Source organism: Marmota flaviventris, chromosome 6 (assembly GCF_047511675.1).
Source record: "Marmota flaviventris isolate mMarFla1 chromosome 6, mMarFla1.hap1, whole genome shotgun sequence".
Taxonomy (NCBI): Eukaryota; Metazoa; Chordata; class Mammalia; order Rodentia; family Sciuridae; genus Marmota; species Marmota flaviventris.
Window position 1 is genome coordinate 37,793,994 of NC_092503.1, and position 20,199 is coordinate 37,814,192.

General features: G+C 37.2%; 1 protein-coding gene across 6 annotated transcripts in view; it reads right to left on the bottom strand.

Moving 5' to 3' along the window:
* Positions 1 to 1,458: 1,458 nt before the first annotated feature.
* Positions 1,459 to 20,199, bottom strand: part of Ncoa7 (nuclear receptor coactivator 7) — a 144,013-nt gene continuing 125,272 nt past the window's right edge. For 5 of the 6 annotated variants that reach the window (XM_071613058.1, XM_071613059.1, XM_027947379.2 and 2 more), the window contains 6 exons: positions 15,927 to 16,074; positions 9,857 to 9,982; positions 8,193 to 8,345; positions 4,564 to 4,659; positions 4,117 to 4,190; positions 1,459 to 3,732 (listed from right to left, as the gene is read on the bottom strand). In XM_071613058.1, coding sequence (XP_071469159.1) covers positions 3,597 to 3,732; positions 4,117 to 4,190; positions 4,564 to 4,659; positions 8,193 to 8,345; positions 9,857 to 9,982; positions 15,927 to 16,074 — 733 coding nt within the window. In that variant the 3' untranslated portion in view covers positions 1,459 to 3,596. Of the gene's footprint in view, positions 3,733 to 4,116; positions 4,191 to 4,563; positions 4,660 to 8,192; positions 8,346 to 9,856; positions 9,983 to 11,271; positions 12,726 to 15,926; positions 16,075 to 20,199 lie in introns of those variants that run through there. The other variant, XM_027947380.2, reaches the window with a different exon arrangement.

Sequence of the window (20,199 nt, forward strand, 5' to 3'; positions counted from 1 at the left end):
TGGATGTTCTACTGGGCAGTGCTAATCCAAAAGAAAGACAAAAGTCCCAAAGATATTCTATCAAGAAACCCCATTTTAATGTATTGATGGACCAGATTGTGGAGTCCCTAAGTACCACTAGAAATTTTGAGATAGAAGAGAATAAGGACATTTGAGTTTGGAGTGACTGGTGAAGCCTAATTTTCTAAGCTAACACACCTTCTGTTAGTGGGTCACTTTGGATAAAGTGTATAGGCAAGGAGGTGAGAGCAGAGATGTGATGCCCCGAGGTTAAGGTTTCCCCTGAATGAGGCAGAACTTGTCATGATTGGGCAGATAGAAGTGTTCAGAGACACTTCTTAAACTTCCATAGGGGCAAGTGTGGTTGCCCTTATTTTAAAGCTTCTGGAACTTCCTTTGACTTCTGACCTCTTTACCTTTCTCTGCCTGATTAAATCAGTAAAAATAGATTAGACACCCTAAGAAGAACATCAAAATCTTAGCACTCTTTTTTGCTTTAAGAAATTCTAATGCCTTCCTCAGAAGGAGTGTAGTTCTCGTTAGTCTTGTTTCATTTGTCTCTAAAACTTTAAAAGGAACCAAGGAAAGGGAACTTAAATCAAGGGTGGTAGTCACAAGTTCAGGTGTCCCTGGTGGTGTGTAACATCGGGATGCATTTAAATAATTTCCAACAGATTCTAAAGAAACCTTTGGTTGCCTCCTCCCACCCCAGTTCTTAGATATTGATTTATGAACAAGTTACTTGGGGTCTTCATCTTTAGGAGCTAGATGGCAGAAAATTTATCAGAGGGTAAGGTGACTCTCATAGAAATTAGGAATCAGGTTGAGTCAGATGTTAAAAGAAGGTCATTATTCACAGAATAGCTGAAAGGATTAAGAACAGAGAAGAAACTTGATAGAGGAAGCCCAGAATTGTCTTTAGTACCTATAATAAGAGCAGTTTCCATGAACTGATGGGAGAACAAGGAGGGTGGCTACCAGAAATTAAGAGGGAGTTTCCAGGGCAGCAATGAAAACATAAGCTCTGAACCTTGTTTAGTCTTGGATATTTCATCACCTCTCACAATATGAAAAACTTGAGTACAGTCATGCTTCATCAAGTTGTGTACAATGCATCAACTTTGCAGATACTGCACTTTTAACAAATTGAAGGTTTGTGGCAACCCTCCATCAAGCAAAGTCTGTCAGTGCCATTTTCCGGACAGCTCAGTTAATCATTGGTATTTTCAGCAATAAAGAACTTTTAATTAAGTATATACATTGTTTTAAACATATTGCTACTGCACACTTAAAAGTCTACACAATTCTGAAATCATAAATCTTATATACACCGGGAAATAAAAAAATTCTTGTGACTTGCTTTACTACACTTGTCAGGAAGCGTACTTGCAATATCTTGGAGGTAGGACTTTACCCAATAAATACTAGGTAAATGAAACCTCAGGAAAGAAAATCACACTGAATGCATAAATTCCTTTATTGAAAATATTGGGATAGCACTGCATTACATATAGTCAATATCCATAAATGAAGGTCCACACATTTCTGATTGGACAATACTGTTTTAAATAGAGAACACAACATTTGGATATGCTCTCACAAGTATAGTATCATGGACTAAACTAGGTAAGAGTGAACTATATGCAAAATGAGCATTTTGTTTATTAATAGCATATGGTTGCAAATGGCATACATGGTAAACATGATCATCATGAGACATTCCTAATATCTCACACCAACTTATTTTTAATAAGCAGATTAAGATTAAACCGCCAATATGTTTATCAAGAATTCTCAGTATGAAAACTGGATAAAAAGTATGCCTGGGCTATGGATTTAAAATTTTATAGTATTCCTTTAAATTTGCATGGAATGAGAACATAGCACAATAATTGTTGATCTGATAAGAGGCCATTGGACAGTTTGTTCTCTTACAAATAGCCTAAAATGGGGAACTAAAATAAGAGAAATATTCTAAGAACTGCTTTTTTTTAATGCAAATATGTAAATACTGCTTGTTATAAATTTTTCCTTTTAAACATCACTGTGGAAATAATTTGTGACATACCTCTTCTCAGCTTTGGCTATTATTTAATTTTTTTCCATTAGTAGTCTTTGGTTTTCATAAAAGTCTAGCAATTAATAAGTTTTTTTATAAGGCTTTATTATTATTTTTAATAAAAGAGGTTCTTTGATGTGAAAATGAGTTCACATTAAAAAATAGGTTTTCTTTTTTATTCCAATTTTGGTATAAATGCATTTCTTTGCATTTTTTCTCAAATAAGAGTCTAAAACCCAAGACAATTGGTCCAATTTGACATTTTTTCATCTGATTTTTAAAAAAGCAGAAATTAAAACACTCCCTTTTAAAATAGAGGCCTGCTCATTAATGTAAACATTTGGGGGAGAAATTGTGCAAAAGAACACTATGAAAATAAAGTTTTTGTTATCAACACATATGGTTTTATAAGAAACATAATTTTTTTCAGAAGCAAGTTTTGTTTTAAGTCTGGGTTCATAAAGGTTTCCATTTCTATAAATGTCAAGAGATGGTATATTCTGCTTTACATGAATATGTTCGGGTAATTTAAAATGTACCTTTGTAATCATCAAATAGAAAGCTGGCCTAGGGTGGCACATGCCTGTAATCCCTGTGACTCAGGAGGCTGAGGCATGGGGATAGCTAGTTCAAAGCCAACCTCAGCAACTTAGCGAGGCCCTAAGCAACTTGGCAAGACCCTGTCTCGAAAAAAAAAAAAAAAAAGGGGGTTGGGGATGTCGCTCAGTGGTTAAGTGCCCCTGAGTTCAATCCCTGGTACCAAAAAAACAAAACAAAACAAAACAAAAAACAAAAAACCTGACTATTTCTATAGTCAAATCAATAAACATTGGTAATGGGCTTTTAAAAATTTAGAAATATATATACTGCTTAAGACCTATCACCCTAAACAATCAGGGCAAAAAAAAATCAATATAAAATTATATAAATCAAACAGACTTGTTCCCAAAACATAGCACAAATGTATACATTTATTTATTTCAAGATTTGACATATTAAAAGAAAAAAAAAAACCTGCCAACATATTTTAGACAATACACTAGAAATAATAAATAAAACTGTTTTTTTAAAAAAAATCATATATATTCCCTTTAAGTGCTGTGTCCTTTCAATTTTTCTAAATGAGACTAACCTTTTCCATGACAAACAATAGCTGTACATTTTGCAATGAAAATTTATGCTGATAAATACACAAGGCATGGATATATTTCCACAGTATCTTTTTTTTCACAGTTACCAAAAATAAAAATTGCATTCAACTCATATAAACACTCCAATTCCTCACTGTATGGATTTGAAAGAAGTGGAAGAACAAAGTCTTTGAACAATCTGGACTTCAAATTTCTTTCTTCAGTGTCTGCCCTCCACACGTACCTTTCAGGATCTTTTTGCAAAGTTGACCATGCTCTGAGATGATGGCAGAAAGAAAGCATTGTGGGATGAGGCAGCCTGGGCTGGGGCTTCATTTTCCAGCCAGCTTTAGGAGGGCTGATCCAACCCAGTCTTTTTAATGTTATATTTTAAGGCAGTCCAAATTTCACTCAAATGTCCACACTTCTAGGTCCTGCACAATGAAGTCTTCCTTTTTGGAAAGAATGTCATTATTGAAGGTGCTGCATGAGTTGCTTCGTCCATGGTATAAATCAGCATCTAGCCATAAACCAAATCTTCCCCTGAAAACAAGTTAAAGGAAAAAAAGGGAAATACACTTAGATCTTACATGGCATATTTTCTGTTTTCCCTTGCCTCTTCTTTCCTTTATGCCACAGACAGTAAAAACTCTAAATTGCTTGCAAAATAAAGGCCCTCATTCCTTCATTTTGTTTAAATGACCTGTCTTTCCTAAAAGACATGGGGTAGTCATTTCTCAACTAGGTACATGAACAAATGATTTTTATCTTTGATTAATTAGGATAGTGTCATGTGTTAGTCCACTATCCTAATTAATTAAAGCACATGAACTAGCAAAAAATCTGCTGACACTGAGGTTTTGGTTAACTGGGTCAAAACAGACTCTCACAGGTCAAGTGGTAAAACAATGACAAAGAAAACCTTACCCTCCACCACCAAGTTCTAAAGAACTTATGTCTCCATTGATAAAATATGAGTTTTCTCCACTCCACTTAAAGACCTTGGGGTAGAAAACAAAATAGAGAATAGACATTTTATTCGGGAGAAATAGCAAACACAGAATCTTAAATAGAACTATTATGTGGAAGGGAGCCACCCACCTCCCTTTGATGGAGAAGGCTCCTGATTATCAGTCCTGGCCCATATAGAAGGAGACCTCCAAAGTGTAACAAAGTAGGAAGGACCTTTCAGTTACATGCTGGTATAATCTGCATCCCCTCCCTGGTTCCCACACTCCCAAGGCCAGGGACCCTAAGCAGTTTGTGTGCTACAATCATGAAGTGCTGACCCAGGCTGAAGTGAGTTCTTAAGTTCATAGGACAGTCCTTGCCACTCCCACTACTAAGGAATCAAACATTTCCCCCATCAGGTACCTTGAAATTAGGGCTAAATGTGTAGAGAAAAGTTTCGCCTGTGCCATAATAGTGGTCACTGAACTTGAAGGGATGAGTTGCATATGCTCCAAAAATCTGTCAAAAGAAAACAAATGTGTACTTTAAAACCTAAGCCTCCCATAGAAAGGCTTTCTGAAATATATTTTTTATACGATCTTGTTTTAAGATGTAATTATACCTCTTCCAGCAAAGATTTTACTAAATTGGAGCTCTTGAGTAAAAAAGACCACCAAACAAAAGAATCCACCAAATGTCCCCATTTTTGATTGGAACCCAAGTGGCCAGGCTTCCTGGTGTATGGAAGAGCCATCAGAGAAGTCAGAGAACTTGTTTGTCCAAGGCCCACAAGTTGCTTCAATCTTAAAAGACTGCCAAAGTCTACTACAGAGACAAATTTCCTTTACAACATATTGGGAACATTAAACAAGATGATGATGTGTCTTGCACACAGAAATGCCTGCTTGGGAGAAAATGGTCACATCTCTCATGTGTTTTATAAGTAGAATTATGGCCAGACATTCCCCAGCAGAAATAAATTTCCTTCCCCTTGATTTGTAAGAACAAGTAATTAATATGCTTATTGATATGCTTAATAAAACTACCACCTAAACATGATGATCAATATATCTTAATTTGAGATAACTTTTAATGAAAAAGTAACTTCATAATTCTATGGGCTTTAAAGGTGAACTAGATGTGTTTAAATCAATGATTCTTCTGCTTTTTCATACTGGGAGGCTGGAAGGATAGGTAAGTTACATGAGGAACAGCATTTTCAGAATATGTATGGCCATAGCCTCAGTACTTGCAGGGATGGGGGCTGGCAGTGGTGAGCATATCTATTTTAAAAATGTCTCTAGGTGATTCATGTATACCTTCTGCTTCAAATCCCTCTGTAGAAACATTGCTTTAAATGAAGGTTATCTGAAAAATTTCTTAAAAAATTTTAAAAAATTATTTTAATGTGATCATAACCACAGTATGCTCTCTTCTTTACCAATTACACTTGAAATACTAAATATTGGGTAGAACAAAAGTCTAGAAACTTTCTAACCAATGTTATTCATACTTCCTATTACTACATTTTTCTGTTAAAAACAAAGGAAAAAAAAACATTAAAATTCTGTTTCACTTTCTTCAGAGATCTTTCAGTAACAGTACTAAAAAAAATAACACGAGGTATCTCTTTTTAAAGACATGGTGCTAAAATATAAGATGGGCAATAGCCATAAGTGGAAAATGGGTTCCTTTCTGACAAATCAACAGAAAAAGATATCCTTACTCTCTGACCTCTGCAGGATTCTAAAGAATTATATTCTTCCTTAACTATAATTTTTTTTAGCCAACATGCAAATTCATTTAAGGACTTGGATATTATTATCCACTGGATAATACTAGGAAATTACTGTGATTTTTTTTTTTTTTTAGATCTATAGCACTGTGGCTATATAGGAAATGTCTATTGTCTTTTTTCCTGTTCATTTATTTAGGAAGAAACTCCATCAAACAAGTATATAATAGTATTATTGGATCTACGTCACGTCATATAAAAATGTAATATTTTTAGCAATAACAGAATAAACTCATCTACAGAAATATATGAAGACAATCAAAAATGATAAAATGAAGGTTAATATAACAAAACCTATAAGTGTATATTTATTTTTTCTCAACTATAAAATGTAAATTAGTAATCATAGCAATTTATTTTTGGGTTTGGATCTACTATATCAATGTATAACAAACAGCACTACAGTAAGTGGAGAGGTGTAACAGAGAACCAAAGAAGTGACATTTCCACACCTCAGTAAAATTAGGTTAGTATAAATCAGGCGCCATGTTACTTGTCTGACGATTGTTTTCTTGTTTTCAACAATTATTTGTGCTATAAATTACTCCACAGTCCAATTCAGTTTCATTTAGGTGTCTTTGCAGGGGCAGTTTCTTCAGCCAGTCTATGGAGTTTATCCTGATTCTAAGAAGATTCTCCTTAGCTGTCTTTTATCCCAGGTTCTCTCTAGTAAACCAGACTGTCTAGTTCAGGTTGTTGCCTTCACAGGACTACCAGCTTCCTTTTCATTGTTTACCACCAAATTTTTCATTGTTTTCTAGGGTGGGACTTGAACTTCCCTATACTTATTTAAATAAGTTTCTTGGAGATAACTTCAGAGCTCTGTTTTATAGTCTGACTCTTCCCCTGTGAAAAATCTCCAAGTGACTGCTCTGGAGCTCAGTCTAGACAACAGCCTGCTTTTCTCAGAGGAATAATCCTGCTTTATGAGCAAGGTGCTGGGCAGAGACAGTAGGCTGTGGTCTTGGCTTGTCTCGCCTATGGTGCAACTTCTGCCCTATGAGCCGAAACAACAGGACCAGAAATCTCTAAATTCAGCCTGCCATGCCATCGAACAGCCCTGTGAGCAGTGGCTGGATGGAGGAAGAGAGCCTTCTCCCTGCCTTTAGGCCACACTTGCCTGGATTTAAGTCTCCGATACACAGATCTCAGGTAGGGAATAAGAAGTGCTGGGAACCTACACTTAGAGGGGATACACCACGGCTGGGAGAAGAGGGAGTCCTGTCTTTTTTGGCCATGTGTGCCTAGAGTAAGCTTCCAACAATCTGCACTGGGGATTATGGGGCAGGAAGTAGGCTGTGTCACAAGTGGCAAAACACCTGAATACCTCACAGATCAAACTGAAATAAATGAAGATCAGGCTCGACTTGTCTTTCTTTTAAGACATAATAGACTGACCGGGTAGTAAATGAAGGAAGCCTCATACTCCAAGTTGATTTGAGGGAAGAGCACACTGAAGAGTGGATGGTGGCGGGTAATACTTAGATTTAACCAGGGCCTCCTAGAAAGGTCAGCTGTAACTGGTGACAATGCAATTAGGAATGGCACAGAGGATTCCCTGATGCTTATTTAACAGTTGGGCCCCTGGGCATGACACACTGAGGCTTTGACAAGCTCCCATCACAGCCACAGCAGGCAAGTTTTGTGGGTGCTACTTCAGTCACTTGAAAAAAAACTCTGGTGTGGCACTGGAACTTATTTCTGAAATTGTCCCCAAATCCAGACCTGACTTTTCTCAACTTTTCAGCTTTAGGTTATTTTTTTTTTATTTTTATTTTTTTTTTTTTTTTATATTTATTTTTTTTAGTTTTCGGCGGACACAACATCTTTGTTTGTGTGTGGTGCTGAGGATCGAACCCGGGCCGTACGCATGCCAGGCGAGCGCGCTACCGCTTGAGCCACATCCCCAGCCCCTCAGCTTTAGGTTATTGAATACCATTATATTTTCCTACTCCATGGTCAGCATAGGAAAAAAAAATTCCTTAGAATGTGACTATACTTAGAGATATGTTCCATTTTCTTTTTAGAAATGATTATGAAGTACATAGGGGTGCAATGACATCATGATTGGAATTTACTTCAAAATACCTTGGGAAAGAAAAAACAAAGATAAAAGAAAGAGAAGCAGCACACATGGCAAAATCAGGCTAACTGTGAAATGTGGGTGAGGAGAACTCGTTGTACTCATCTCTCTTCTGTTGAGTAGATTTGAAAATTGACACTAAAAAGTGTTCTCTCTGAGAGAAGCAGGACTCACCTGATTATCCATATCTTTGATGACCAATAGGACTGGACTATCTAGTGATGCTGATTTCCGATAGAGAGTTTTCAAGCTGGTTCCATGCTCTATGGTACTGTAGGCCAGTCTCCACGGATACCCTTGCACCCTTGCTGGAAGGCGTCGGGCCAGCTGCCAGTACAAGAAGATGCAAACAGACAATTCAACCACAAATCAGCAAATGACTTGCAAACCCGTATGCCTGTGGTTCAAACTCAAAGTTTTATATTTACTTATGCATTGCTTGGTCTATGGTGGTAAATATTTGCCACCATAAACCAAGAAAGAGAATGGAAAAAAATCATTGCTTTAAAGCATTTACTTTGGCAGGGAGGCTGCTCAGAGGATGCTTCTCCCCTTGGTGCCTGACTGTAGGTTCCTATGCTACTGAGGTATGCTGTTTAATAATAGGTATATGTTCTGAGAAATGTGTTGTTAGGCAATTTTGTGGTGATGTGAGTATCATCAAGTGTACTTACACAAACTAAGATGCCTGCCATTCACTAGGTGATATAATCTTAGGGTACCATGTCACACCTGCAATTCGTCATTGACTGAAACTTTGTCATGTGGTATGGGACAAACTTTCGAAGACACTGATCAAGGCAGGTAAGGAAGTATGAACTAGACACATACTCTTTTTCTATATCACAATCTGACTTTTAACAAATAGTTCATACTTTTCCAATGGTTCTTTCTAAACTTTCACAGACTCAGAACAGCTCGTGGCAATTATGGCTTCCCACAGATCTGATAGCAACAAAACACAGGTGCCTTATGTTAGATGTCAGAGGTTATCTGTCCACCTTGTACCTGCACCTTTCACCCACATCAATATTTAGCTTAAACTTAGCTGCCATAAATACCAATGATGTATATGTCTTCGAAAATATCATGAAAGGAAGTGATGACGTGCTGTCTTTAGAATGTTTCAAATCAGTTCCAGACACTGTCAGCATGAACCCTACCTATATTTAGCTCCTTGGTAAATTCTCTTGATTTTCCTGGGCCTTCACTGGCTCATTTGTAAACTGAGGAATTGAACTTGATGACTCTTTAAGTTCTGTGAAATTCAGGTTTCTAAGCTAACTGACAAAAGAATTACAAGTGATTTCCTACCAAAGTTCAGATATAAGAACATAATAACATCTCATAAAATACAATTACCAGATTTTCAGAAAACAAAATCGCAAAGAAAATGACAGAAAAAGAAAAATTCTTTCTAGGGTTAGGTGTTTTCATAAAAGCAAGAAAGTATACTTGCTATATTAATTTTATTGAGCCCTATAAATAATAGCCATTAGAACTCTGCAATAATCGCTGGGATAAATTTGGATCCTTTTAGGACCTTAGTAGGACACTTATATTTCTTTGTAAGATAAGAAGTAACTTTTCCTTTAGATATGAGAGAAGGGTATTCATGTCTGATCAGTTGCTTATACTCCCAGAAAGGCAGTGGAAAAGACTGTTATAATTTTTCAGAAGCAGAGAAGCTCAGGCTGGCCTTGGTTAGGACTTCACGTTCCTCCCTTCAGCCCTGGATCATCCCTCAGCAGGAGTGAAAAGAGCAAATGCAGTCAGAGATGGGGAGTATCTTTGAAGGCCTAGCAGACCCTCATCCCAAGTCCCCAGGGAAGACCCACCTGCTCTATGTGCATGTTCTCCAGCAGCGCACTTTGAGGCTGCAGGATTGGTAGCCCCTCCTCCTCTTCGTCCTCATAGTAGCTGCACGTGCTCTTCCTGCGCTTCGCCTCCTCAACGGTAATGATCTGAGGCAAGGAAAAAACAACCCAAGACAAAGATGACTTTTCCTCAACTGAGAACAAAGCTATCTTGGATACCTGACTGACTGAAAAGGGAGAGTTTGGGTGGCAGGACATAAGTTAAACAGGCATTTGGGGAAATGGTTAATTTTTTGATTCCAGATCAAATGCAGAACTTAGTTCAGCTGAGGCACTTCATATGTATGAATTAAAATCACCCATTTTCCAGTTTTGCTATTGCTGCTGATTGCTCATTCCTTGCGTGAGAGCTGTTTATAACTCCACGAGCAATTTATACCCTTGAAAATGGTCGAAATTATTCTTCTTTAGCCTGCATCTAAATTTAAATTGCCAAGGAAATAATCAGAGATCACTCAGTGAGTAAGTCTTCTATAAATAGGGAGTTTGGAACAATAAGGACAGTTTTTAATCAAGGTTCTTGGTGTTTTCTCTCAAGGTTGTGCACATAGCAACCAAGCCAGATAGAAATAATAGCTACCAGGAACAGCAACAGGAGAAGCATGAAGCTTTGCTCTAAATTACAACCAGGTTACAAATATTACATACAGTTCAGAAATGGCCAAAGTATTTTTCCCTTCTAAACTGAAAAACATTATAGTGTATACAACACTTATTGTATAATTATAGTCATCTTTATAAAATACTATAGTCCTTCTTGCTTTAAAATACATTTTTTTTGTCCCTTTTAAATTCTGGATAAAACACTAAATTCTTTTAAAATTAAATTATATCAGACAGCTAATTCATCCAAATGCCTAATTACAAGCATTAATGACTTCTGTATTATAGAGAAAAAGCATTTAAATGTCATCTAGTGAAAGTTGTTAGATAATGCATTACTCAATTTCCAAACCACACAGTGACATATACAAAGTACCCACAGCCATCTGGGCCAGATTTCTGGTAGGGAAATTAGCTTATAAATTTTACCATCTTCTGGAAGAGAATCTAGGTAAAGAGAACACTTCCAAAGAAGCACAACCAGCATTTTAAATGTATTAAATAAAGCAGCATGTTTTTGGTGAAACTTATACTTATCATAGCTACAAAATAAGGCTGTAGAATGAAAAAAAAAACCCTCAAATATGGATTTCTGATTCACAGTGAAAGAGGCAACCACAGTATATCCATATTCACAACAAATAAATTGACCAGCTCTGGTTGAAATGCTAGCATAATCCTCTCTCCTTAGAACGAATGTGAAAACATACTGGAGTGGCAGATCAGTGAGAATTCAGCACCTTATTATCCCTCAAGGACACACTCCAACCTACCTTCACAAAAGGCTCCTGGTCAGGTCTGGCACAATAGAAAATCTGAATGTCCAAGGGCAATCGTGGGTCTCTCATTGTGACCGTTGAGAAGTGTAGCCCGTCTAATGAGGAACAGGTTTTTGCTCTGCTTCCACACCAGACACTGGCAGGCACGCTGAGCTACAACTGTTTTTCAGTATCTAGCTTCCTGATTAAGTTTCTGTTTCCCTTAGGAGGAGGTTCAACATTTCTACAGGAACACGCCCAAATTAGGATTTACAGAGAACAGACTTCCTGCCAGGCAGAGCGTGAGACTGTAAAATGACACTTTCACCTTTGAAATGGTGGTTTCCTAACAGTGCAATAAAACCCTATTGTTTGAGAGTGGTTTTTTTTTTTTTTTCTTCCTTCATCTTGTCCTTTTTTGCTTAATTGTCCTCTGGCTAACTTTGCTTTTCTCACCCTGACTTTTCAGAGTTTTCTTTCTGCCCCTTCTTTTAGGTTCAACCTCTGATTTTAAATGGTACATCTGTTCCCGGGCATCAGTTTTAATTTCAAAGGAAGGCCAAAAGGGAGCCTTCAATTGAGGTCGGTTTATTACAGTTAGAACAATTTTAATCCCAAGTCATGTTCATGGGGTATGAGGGATTTAAAAGAATGGGAGGACATCTGGTTTATATGAGGCTGTGAAAGAGGTCAAATTAAATTCAGATTTACAAAACTACTGGCAAAGTAATATTTATCTTTCTATATTTAAGAATTAGTCTTCATGAACAAAAACCATAATGAGTCCTCCTCTAAAGATCAGATAGCAAGGACTTGGAAAGAAATGTAGAGCACCCCTGGATCAATTTTCAGTGACACTGAAGCCATAATTAGATAGGCAGTCAGTATAGGTAAATCAAATCAGGTCAGAGGAGGCCAATTTGGAGGAGTCCGGGAAGTTGGAAACTGCCCCCTGAGGGATTGAAATGCCTTCAGAGCCCTTCCTTCCTCTACCCTATCAAGATAACCCGCTCCTGCTCCAACCTGTTGCAAGGTAGCCTGTCCCAGGAATTGTCCCCCCCTACACAGAGCTATAAAGTTGTTAACTAATGTGTCCTGGCCTGCTCCATCCTGCCCTTTCCCCTTCAGTCCACCTGGTTCCCACCTTTTGGCCATCCCACTAAGCATTTCCTGGGCCTAGTCACACATGCAGGAAGGAAAAAGATAAGGGGAAGAGGGCAGGAGAACAAAGGAAGCCTAAAGTATTAAAAGGCAGAACACCTCATTTCTTGGGATACCAGGATACAAGCTATAGCCCCCTTCTCCCTCCCAGGAGAAGTCTATGACACCCTTTTTAAAATAAATCCTGCTTTATATGCTTGCTTTGGAGTGCTTCTCTAATGTTCAAACTTCAACAGGTGAGGGAGCAGAACTGGTCACTGATAACCGGTGGGGTGGTATCAACCCTGCCAGATCTCAGTGGCCTTTCAGTCTTGTGGACTACTATGGGGATCAGGGTGCCATTGCACGGCCATCCCGGGGCCGGTTATAAAATGGAGTCTGGCAGGTCAATACCCAGGCCCAGGTCAGCCAGAACTGACCCTCGAGGTAGGAGTCTAAACACAAACTGGGGCAGAATCACTCAGATTCATTGTCAACATGACAGCACTTTCTTCAGTCCCTGGCACTTTATGACAGCTGACATTTGTGAAGTGCTTTCTGTGTGACGTTCACCATAAAAGGTGCTTTGCCAGGCATAGGGACACAGTGCAGTCCATAGGCTCTGGTGAATGAGGAGATAGTTGAGAGACAACTGTAAATTAATAAATAAATAAATCCACATGATACGTATGCTAAAAGCTATAGAAACTCAAAGGAAGTGGGGGTCACTTGGGTGTTCTGAGATGCCTTAGTTCACAAAGGAGATGGTACTTTGGTTTGTGAGTAGACAGTAGGGTACGGGGGAGATGTGCCAGGTGGAGGGTACAGGGAAAATACAGAGATGGTTTCTGGGTTCACTGTGGCTGGAGACTAGAGAGCAAGGGAAGCAGAGATAAAGGAGGTGGATGAGGTCTGGTGAAAGAGTAAGAGCAGAAAAAAATGAAGAACCCTGAAGCCATGAAGGGCTTAGCACTGATCCTATAGGTTAGCATTTCTAAAACTAAGCTATTCTTCGAAACCATCTAGGAAGGGTCTAGGATTTAATTAAAAAAAAAAAAAAAATCCCCAGGTGTTATTCTAATGATCTGCCAGGTGGGTAACAATTGCTGTATGCAATGGGGAATTAATTACTGAAAGCTTTAAGCATGGCAATATAGGAGCATGCTTGTATATTTATTTATTTTTTGGGTACCAGGGATTGAACACAGGGATGCTAAACCACTGAGTCACATCACCAACCCTTTTTGTTTTAATTTTTTTGGTAGTTGTAGATAGACAGCATGCCTTTATTTTATTTGTTCATTTTTTTGTGGTGCTGAGGATTGAACCCAGTGCCTGCTAGGCAGGTACTCTGCCACTGAGCTACAGCCCCAGCCCCACCCCGCCCTTTTTATTTTGAGACAGGGTCTCCCTAAATTGCTTAGGGCCTTGCTAAATTGCTGAGTCTGGCATTGAACTTGCTATCCTCCTGCATTGGCCTCCCAAGCCGCTGGGATTACAGGCATGTATCACTGTGCCTGGCTGTGCTTTGTGTTTAAATAAGAAGTTAAATAGGTAGCAGGCATATAAAAATGTGCGCGCGCGCGCGCGCGCACACACACACACACACACACACACACACATATATATATATATATATATATATATATATATATATATATAAAAGACCTTTCAGAACAAAAAAAGACCTTTCAATATGATGGAGAAAACAACAGAAATCATTAAATACTCCTGGGAAAATGGCTATTAAGAGTATCATTTAAAAAAAAAGAATATCATTTACCATACATTTAAATTCTTCACCTTAATCTACAGTTAATTTTTAAATTATATATATATATATATACACACACACATATATATTGTGATATGAAATAATAATAAATAAATAATATAAGGATAAACATTCATGCTTGATAACAAGTATAATAACATCCTAAAGGGGTTTTGTTTTCTATTGCAGTCCTTCAGATACTTTGCCACTGAGTTATAGTTCCAGCCCGAATTTAAATTCTTAATCATAAAGAGTTCAAACAGATGGAACTGTTAAGACTCCTTTAGGAAAATGGGAGAATAAGAGGACATTACAAAGAAGAAAAAAAAAACAAATGGCTAATATACATTCAAATTCATTCTATCTTTAGTAATCAAGAAAATAAATATTAAATTATATCATTTCCAAAGTAGCAAAAATTTTCAGAAAGAATAATAGCAATAATAGCAAAAGCACAGTGAGGAGTTTATCTCTTACTTTGTTGGCAATTAAGCAAGTATTATATTAAAAATCAGGAGTGTTAAAAAATTAGTGCCTTTATACCTTCTAATTCTAGGCAACTAAGAAATAAAAAGGATTGCAGATCATCGTATCCTTATGAAGTTTGAACCAACATAAGTTTTCAAGTGGGGAATTGTTAAATAAACTATAACAGAGTCCCAAAATACTATGTAACCCTTAAAATTGAAGCTCTTAAAAGTCTTTACTACTACAATTCTTACAATGTCAGGTGAGAAAATCCAGACCCTTAGCAGTATATAAAGCACAATTCATCTTGCAAAAACAACAACAACAAAAACAAAAACATGACTCATTCCCTGCCACATCTAGAAAAAAGGTGAGAGCAAAATAGGAAAAAAAAAAAATCAAAGGAAACATATAAAAGTGCCTAATGTTGTTAGATATTATTTTAAAATTTTCGACAGTGTATTTTCCTAAAGTTCTAATTTTCCTCCAACAAGCAGGCCTTGCTTTATAGAATGGAGAGATAAAGCTTGTTTTAAGATCTTGAGTATAGGGGGATGGACTGATGGGCAGATTGGGACTGCAGTGCTGTTCCAAGTTCAAATGAAGGTGCAGAAATCCAGACTAGAGTCAGGGGAACCTGCCTAGGGAGTGGTGATGGAGGGGAAAAGAGATCCCACACCACTTAAGGTAAGAATCAACAAGATTCCAACTAGAGGTGACTAGACTAGGTATGATGATGAAGGAGATGAATGTAGTATATTTAGACTTCAGACTCTGGCATTGCTAACTAAAATGGAAATACATGAGAGGAAACAAGTTTTAGAGAAGAATGACTTTTACCTTGGACGTGCTGAGAATCAATACCTGATAGCTTCTAGGAAAGCCAGGATTTTCCTTCTCCACCCATAAAGGTGGAAGAAGACTGTAACAATGGATTGATTCCAGAAAATGTCAGTGGTAGAACTTGCATCTGCATTGGGCAGGGGAATCCTGGCCAGTATTTTCCTCATAGTAATTTTGGACTTTTGTCTTCAACGTGGAAAGAAAGTAGAGATAAGTAGCCGGACTAATCCAGTTCCTTCTTTCTAGCTATCTTTTCTTTTCCACTGTCACAAGCATTGGCGAGGGTGATGGGAGCTTGGAAAAGGCCTAACTATTGCTTACTTCTCTAGATTGCAGGAGCTCTACCTTCTTGCTAGCCAGTTATTAGAATCCCAATGGAAGGCCATTTTGACTGTGTCCTGCATTTTAGGGACCACGATAGCCTAGTCCCTTCCCACATGCTCACCTCCCAGCTCTTGGTTGTTGGCTCACTGAAGAAGTTGTCGATCATATTCAGTTCTTCCTTTTCCACCACCACAAAGCCTTGCTCTTTGGCATCTTTCCCATAGACATCAGGAGACCACTGAACAAAGAATGTGTACAAATGATCCACCCTGTAAAACATGTTTGTGATACAGGTTAACACCAAGTCTGCTTTTCTAGCAGGTACTAGTAGGGACTTGGGTACATAAAACTATCATTTATCTGCTAGGCAATTCTGTTTTGCTAATTGGGAAATTTCCTGCTGTTGAGATTATCTCTACAAGTGGCTTCTAAACTTGGAAAATAAGAACCAAGAAATGAAAGCAAAAGTCCACAAGCACTGAGAACTATTAAACCTGTCTTTTTAATCTATGGGAAAGATCAAGAGATGGGATATAAAACTGAAAAAAAAGAAAAACATGATATTTACACCAAATATTTCTTCCTCATTGAGTTTTCATTTCATTGGATACTTGTATTCATTGAGAAAAAATGTTGATCTAAAACCTTAGTTGGGAACAAAGATAAACAATATTCCTGTGGGCCTTCATGTACTATTATAATTTAAAAAAAACATCTCTGATAACTAGAAAGTGTTGGGAATGACACTAGTTATCATTTTAGAATTAGAGACCCAGTTATATTAGCATAGAAATGTACTTTGCTTCTGCTTTCTCTGGTCTCTTACATGTTTAGAATATGGAGTTCTAAAGCATCTCTCCAGGCTTAATCAACAGACAGATGGCTGTTTCTGAGCAGAGACTGGGGGTTTTCGGTTTCAGTGCCTGGGTACCTATGTCTATCACAGCAGGGGAGAGGACAACAGCATCACAGAATTCTTCAAGTCTGTGATTACAAAATAATTCCAACTTGAGGGTATTGTTTGGGATAATGCTACTTTAGGATTAATTTTAAGGAGCTTATAATCATGTCAAAGTATTATCATACTACTAATAGGACTAAGGTAAAAACAAGTGTCACCCCCAAATCTCATATCCCAAGAGATAAAACTGGTTTTAGGTTTCCATGTTCCTCTCTGCTCTTGTCCACAAGTAAACACAGCTAACACACAATTCTCATTGTAACCAGAGACAAGGTGTAACTGTTATATGTAACATTATATCATATTCATTTTACCTCATTGCTGTCTTCCTCTTTAACAGCTACATTTCATGAAATCAATAAACCACATTTAGCCTGCATTTCTGTTGTTAGGATATTTAGCTTGTAGATTTATTTGATTGAATGAATGTGTTTCAATGAATATCTGCAGGCTATACCTTTTACCATCTTTTGAATCATTTCCTCAAGATTAGTTCCCAGAAAAGGGATTAATGTTGGCCAAAGGGCATGATTTTATAGCTCGCTACTGATATTGCCAAATCAATTTTGAATAAAAGACTTGTTTACTCAATGTGAGAGCGGTAGCTTGTATCTAAGTTTCATAAAAACCTTGCTGGACCTTTTCATTTAAAGGAGTTCACTTATTTAAGTTTGATCAACTCACTTTGGATTTCTTTTGAGGTTAAACAATTCTTAGTGTTTTCTTCCTAATTGGAGTCATTCTTTTGTGAATTGACTCCTTGTGATTTGTGGTGTCAATATTTTTCTTTTCAATTTATGAAAGCTTTATGTAAAGTAGACATTAACCACTACCCAAAGTGTTTCCTAAGCAGTTGCTTCTGTTTTTAGAGGAATTATGTCTTTTTTCCCATGGTTTGGAATTACAAATTTTCACATATTTTAAAGGGGTATCTCCTTTCAGAGTTCTCCATCTAAACATGGAAAGTTATTCCCCAAGACTAGATGTGTTATCAGTGTTATGCTCACATTTCTAATAAAAATAAATATGGATATTGATACATGTTATGATTGAGCAGGCATATGATTGTTATGATTCACTTTGGCTAGATAATGGTATCCAATTTTTGGTCAAATACTAGCCTCCATGTTGCTATGAAGATAAATTTAGAGATATAAGTAACTTAATCACTAGACTATAATAAAGCAGATTACTAGAATTTTTCCTCTAGATTTTCTTTAGACATGAGACTGTAGCATCAACTATTCCCAGGGGATCCAGCCTCCAGGCCTGGCCTCAAAATTTCCACCTTGTCAACCCCACAATCACATGAACCAATTACTTAAAATGTTAACTGCTAGAAGTTGGAATGTGGTAGGAAAAAGACATATTCTCTATCATATATATCTTTTAAATTATTTTAATTTTTGCAATAGGCAGTATATATATGATTCAATTTTAATATATATTTAACAAGGCATTCAATGAGAAGCTTCCTTCTCACATTCCTGTCTACATCACAAATAAAGGTGACTACTTTATTCACTTATTATGTGTATTTGTAGTGTTATATATGTAGATATGAATAAATTTTTGTCTTCACTTTGTTTTTAGTATTTTCTATCTTATTTTTTCAGTTGACATCACATGCTAGTTATCTCTCCACATCAATATACTGACAGCTTCCTCATTCTTTCTTTTTATACTTATATAGTATTTTGCCAAGTGAATTTAATGTACTTTATGTAGCCTTTCTCTATAGTTGAATAGTTGGGTTGTTTCCAAGATTGTGCTACAATAAATATGCTATGATGAATTAACTTTGTATGCACCTCATTTCATACAAGTACAGATAAAGCTATTAGATATCTTTCCAGAAATAGGATTGCTTTGTCAAACAAACAATCTGAGTCAATTTTAATTATGTAATAATATAAATCATATAATTTTATAATACCATGTTTTCCTTTATAGGGATCACCTTATTAATAGTTTTCTTCCCAATTTCTGATGAGAAATTAACTGAGAAAACATGAAATAAATCACTAGTGCAGAAAGGCTTGAGAAGTGTAAAATTCTAATTCTTCCTAGTTTTCTCAATACTTAACAAGTTGAGTCCATCTTAAATATATTCTGGAGTAGAGTTGAGAATTAAGTATACTTCGCTCTAACTTTTGGAAAAGGAGACATTTATTTTGTATCTGTTCACATGACAAAATATTCAAATATAAAAATCACAAATTACTTGTTGCTAGCTTACTTGTGAGAAAGAGAAAAGCTGCCTTTCCCACCTGGGATCTAGCCCATTACTATTACTATCTGCTAGGCCTTCCGGTTGCTGGAAGTGAGGTCCCTGGTGTTTTCCTGTTGGACAAAAACCACTTCGTAGAACTTTAGTATCAGGTGAGGCCACCCTATGACAGTGACGAATGGAGACAAAAACAAGACCGCTCTGTAATCATTTCTGAATACAGAGAAAAACAAGACACTGTGCAGCCACAGAACAAGCAAACACCCCTTAATCTGAGTACTATAAATGACTGTGCTTCTTTACCAATTATAGCATTAGTCTTGCTAGTCTTGAAACTCCCAAACTTCCTTCTGATGAGAATGGAAAAAAAAAAAAAAAAAAAAACCTACCACTGGCCCGTGTTGGGGTGACAGGTTCTCTGACTAGCACAGCCTGGCTAAATCTATATATGTATATCACAAGGCTTTTGTTTCTATAAATCGTAATGGTTTCTGAAGGACCTGTGGAGAAGCAATCTAGCTGCTTCTTCACAGTTTGATCAAACTGAGTAAGATTCCTTTTCTCCATAATTTGCTAATTTCTTATTGCAGGCAGGTGGCCAAATCCGGCCAGCTGGGATCCAGACAGGTTCCCTTGGCTTGGCTGCCAGTAATAGTCTTCCTCATTTAAAGATAAAATTTTATAAGATACCCAATCATGGAATTATCCCTGCTTCCTTAAATACTCCCCTCAAATCACCTAATTCAATCCCAAATTCTGTAAATCCTTTCCAGCACTACCCTTTTATTTTTACAATGCTGAGGATGAAACCCAGGACCCCACACATGCTAGGCAAGCACTCTACCACTGAATAATACCCTCAGCCCTCTAACACATTTTTACTGGGTGATCCCATAGATCCCTACAATGTGTTTTGTCATATTGAATCAATCTGACTTGTTAAACTACCGGTGTGTTCCTGGATGACTCTGGATGGACATCAATGTCCTGACACTTCCTGCACACCCAACTGTCAGTTCCTTTGTCTTGGTGAAGCTTATTTATTTATTTTTTTAAAATATTAGAGCCTGTGGGGTTATTGGTTATCACTTAATTCAACTATCTTCCCTTAGACATAAGGAATGAGGGATCTGAAGTCAACTATCAGTATCACAACCAGGCCTAAACCTCTTGAGGTGGCAATCAGGGTTCTTTCTACCACAT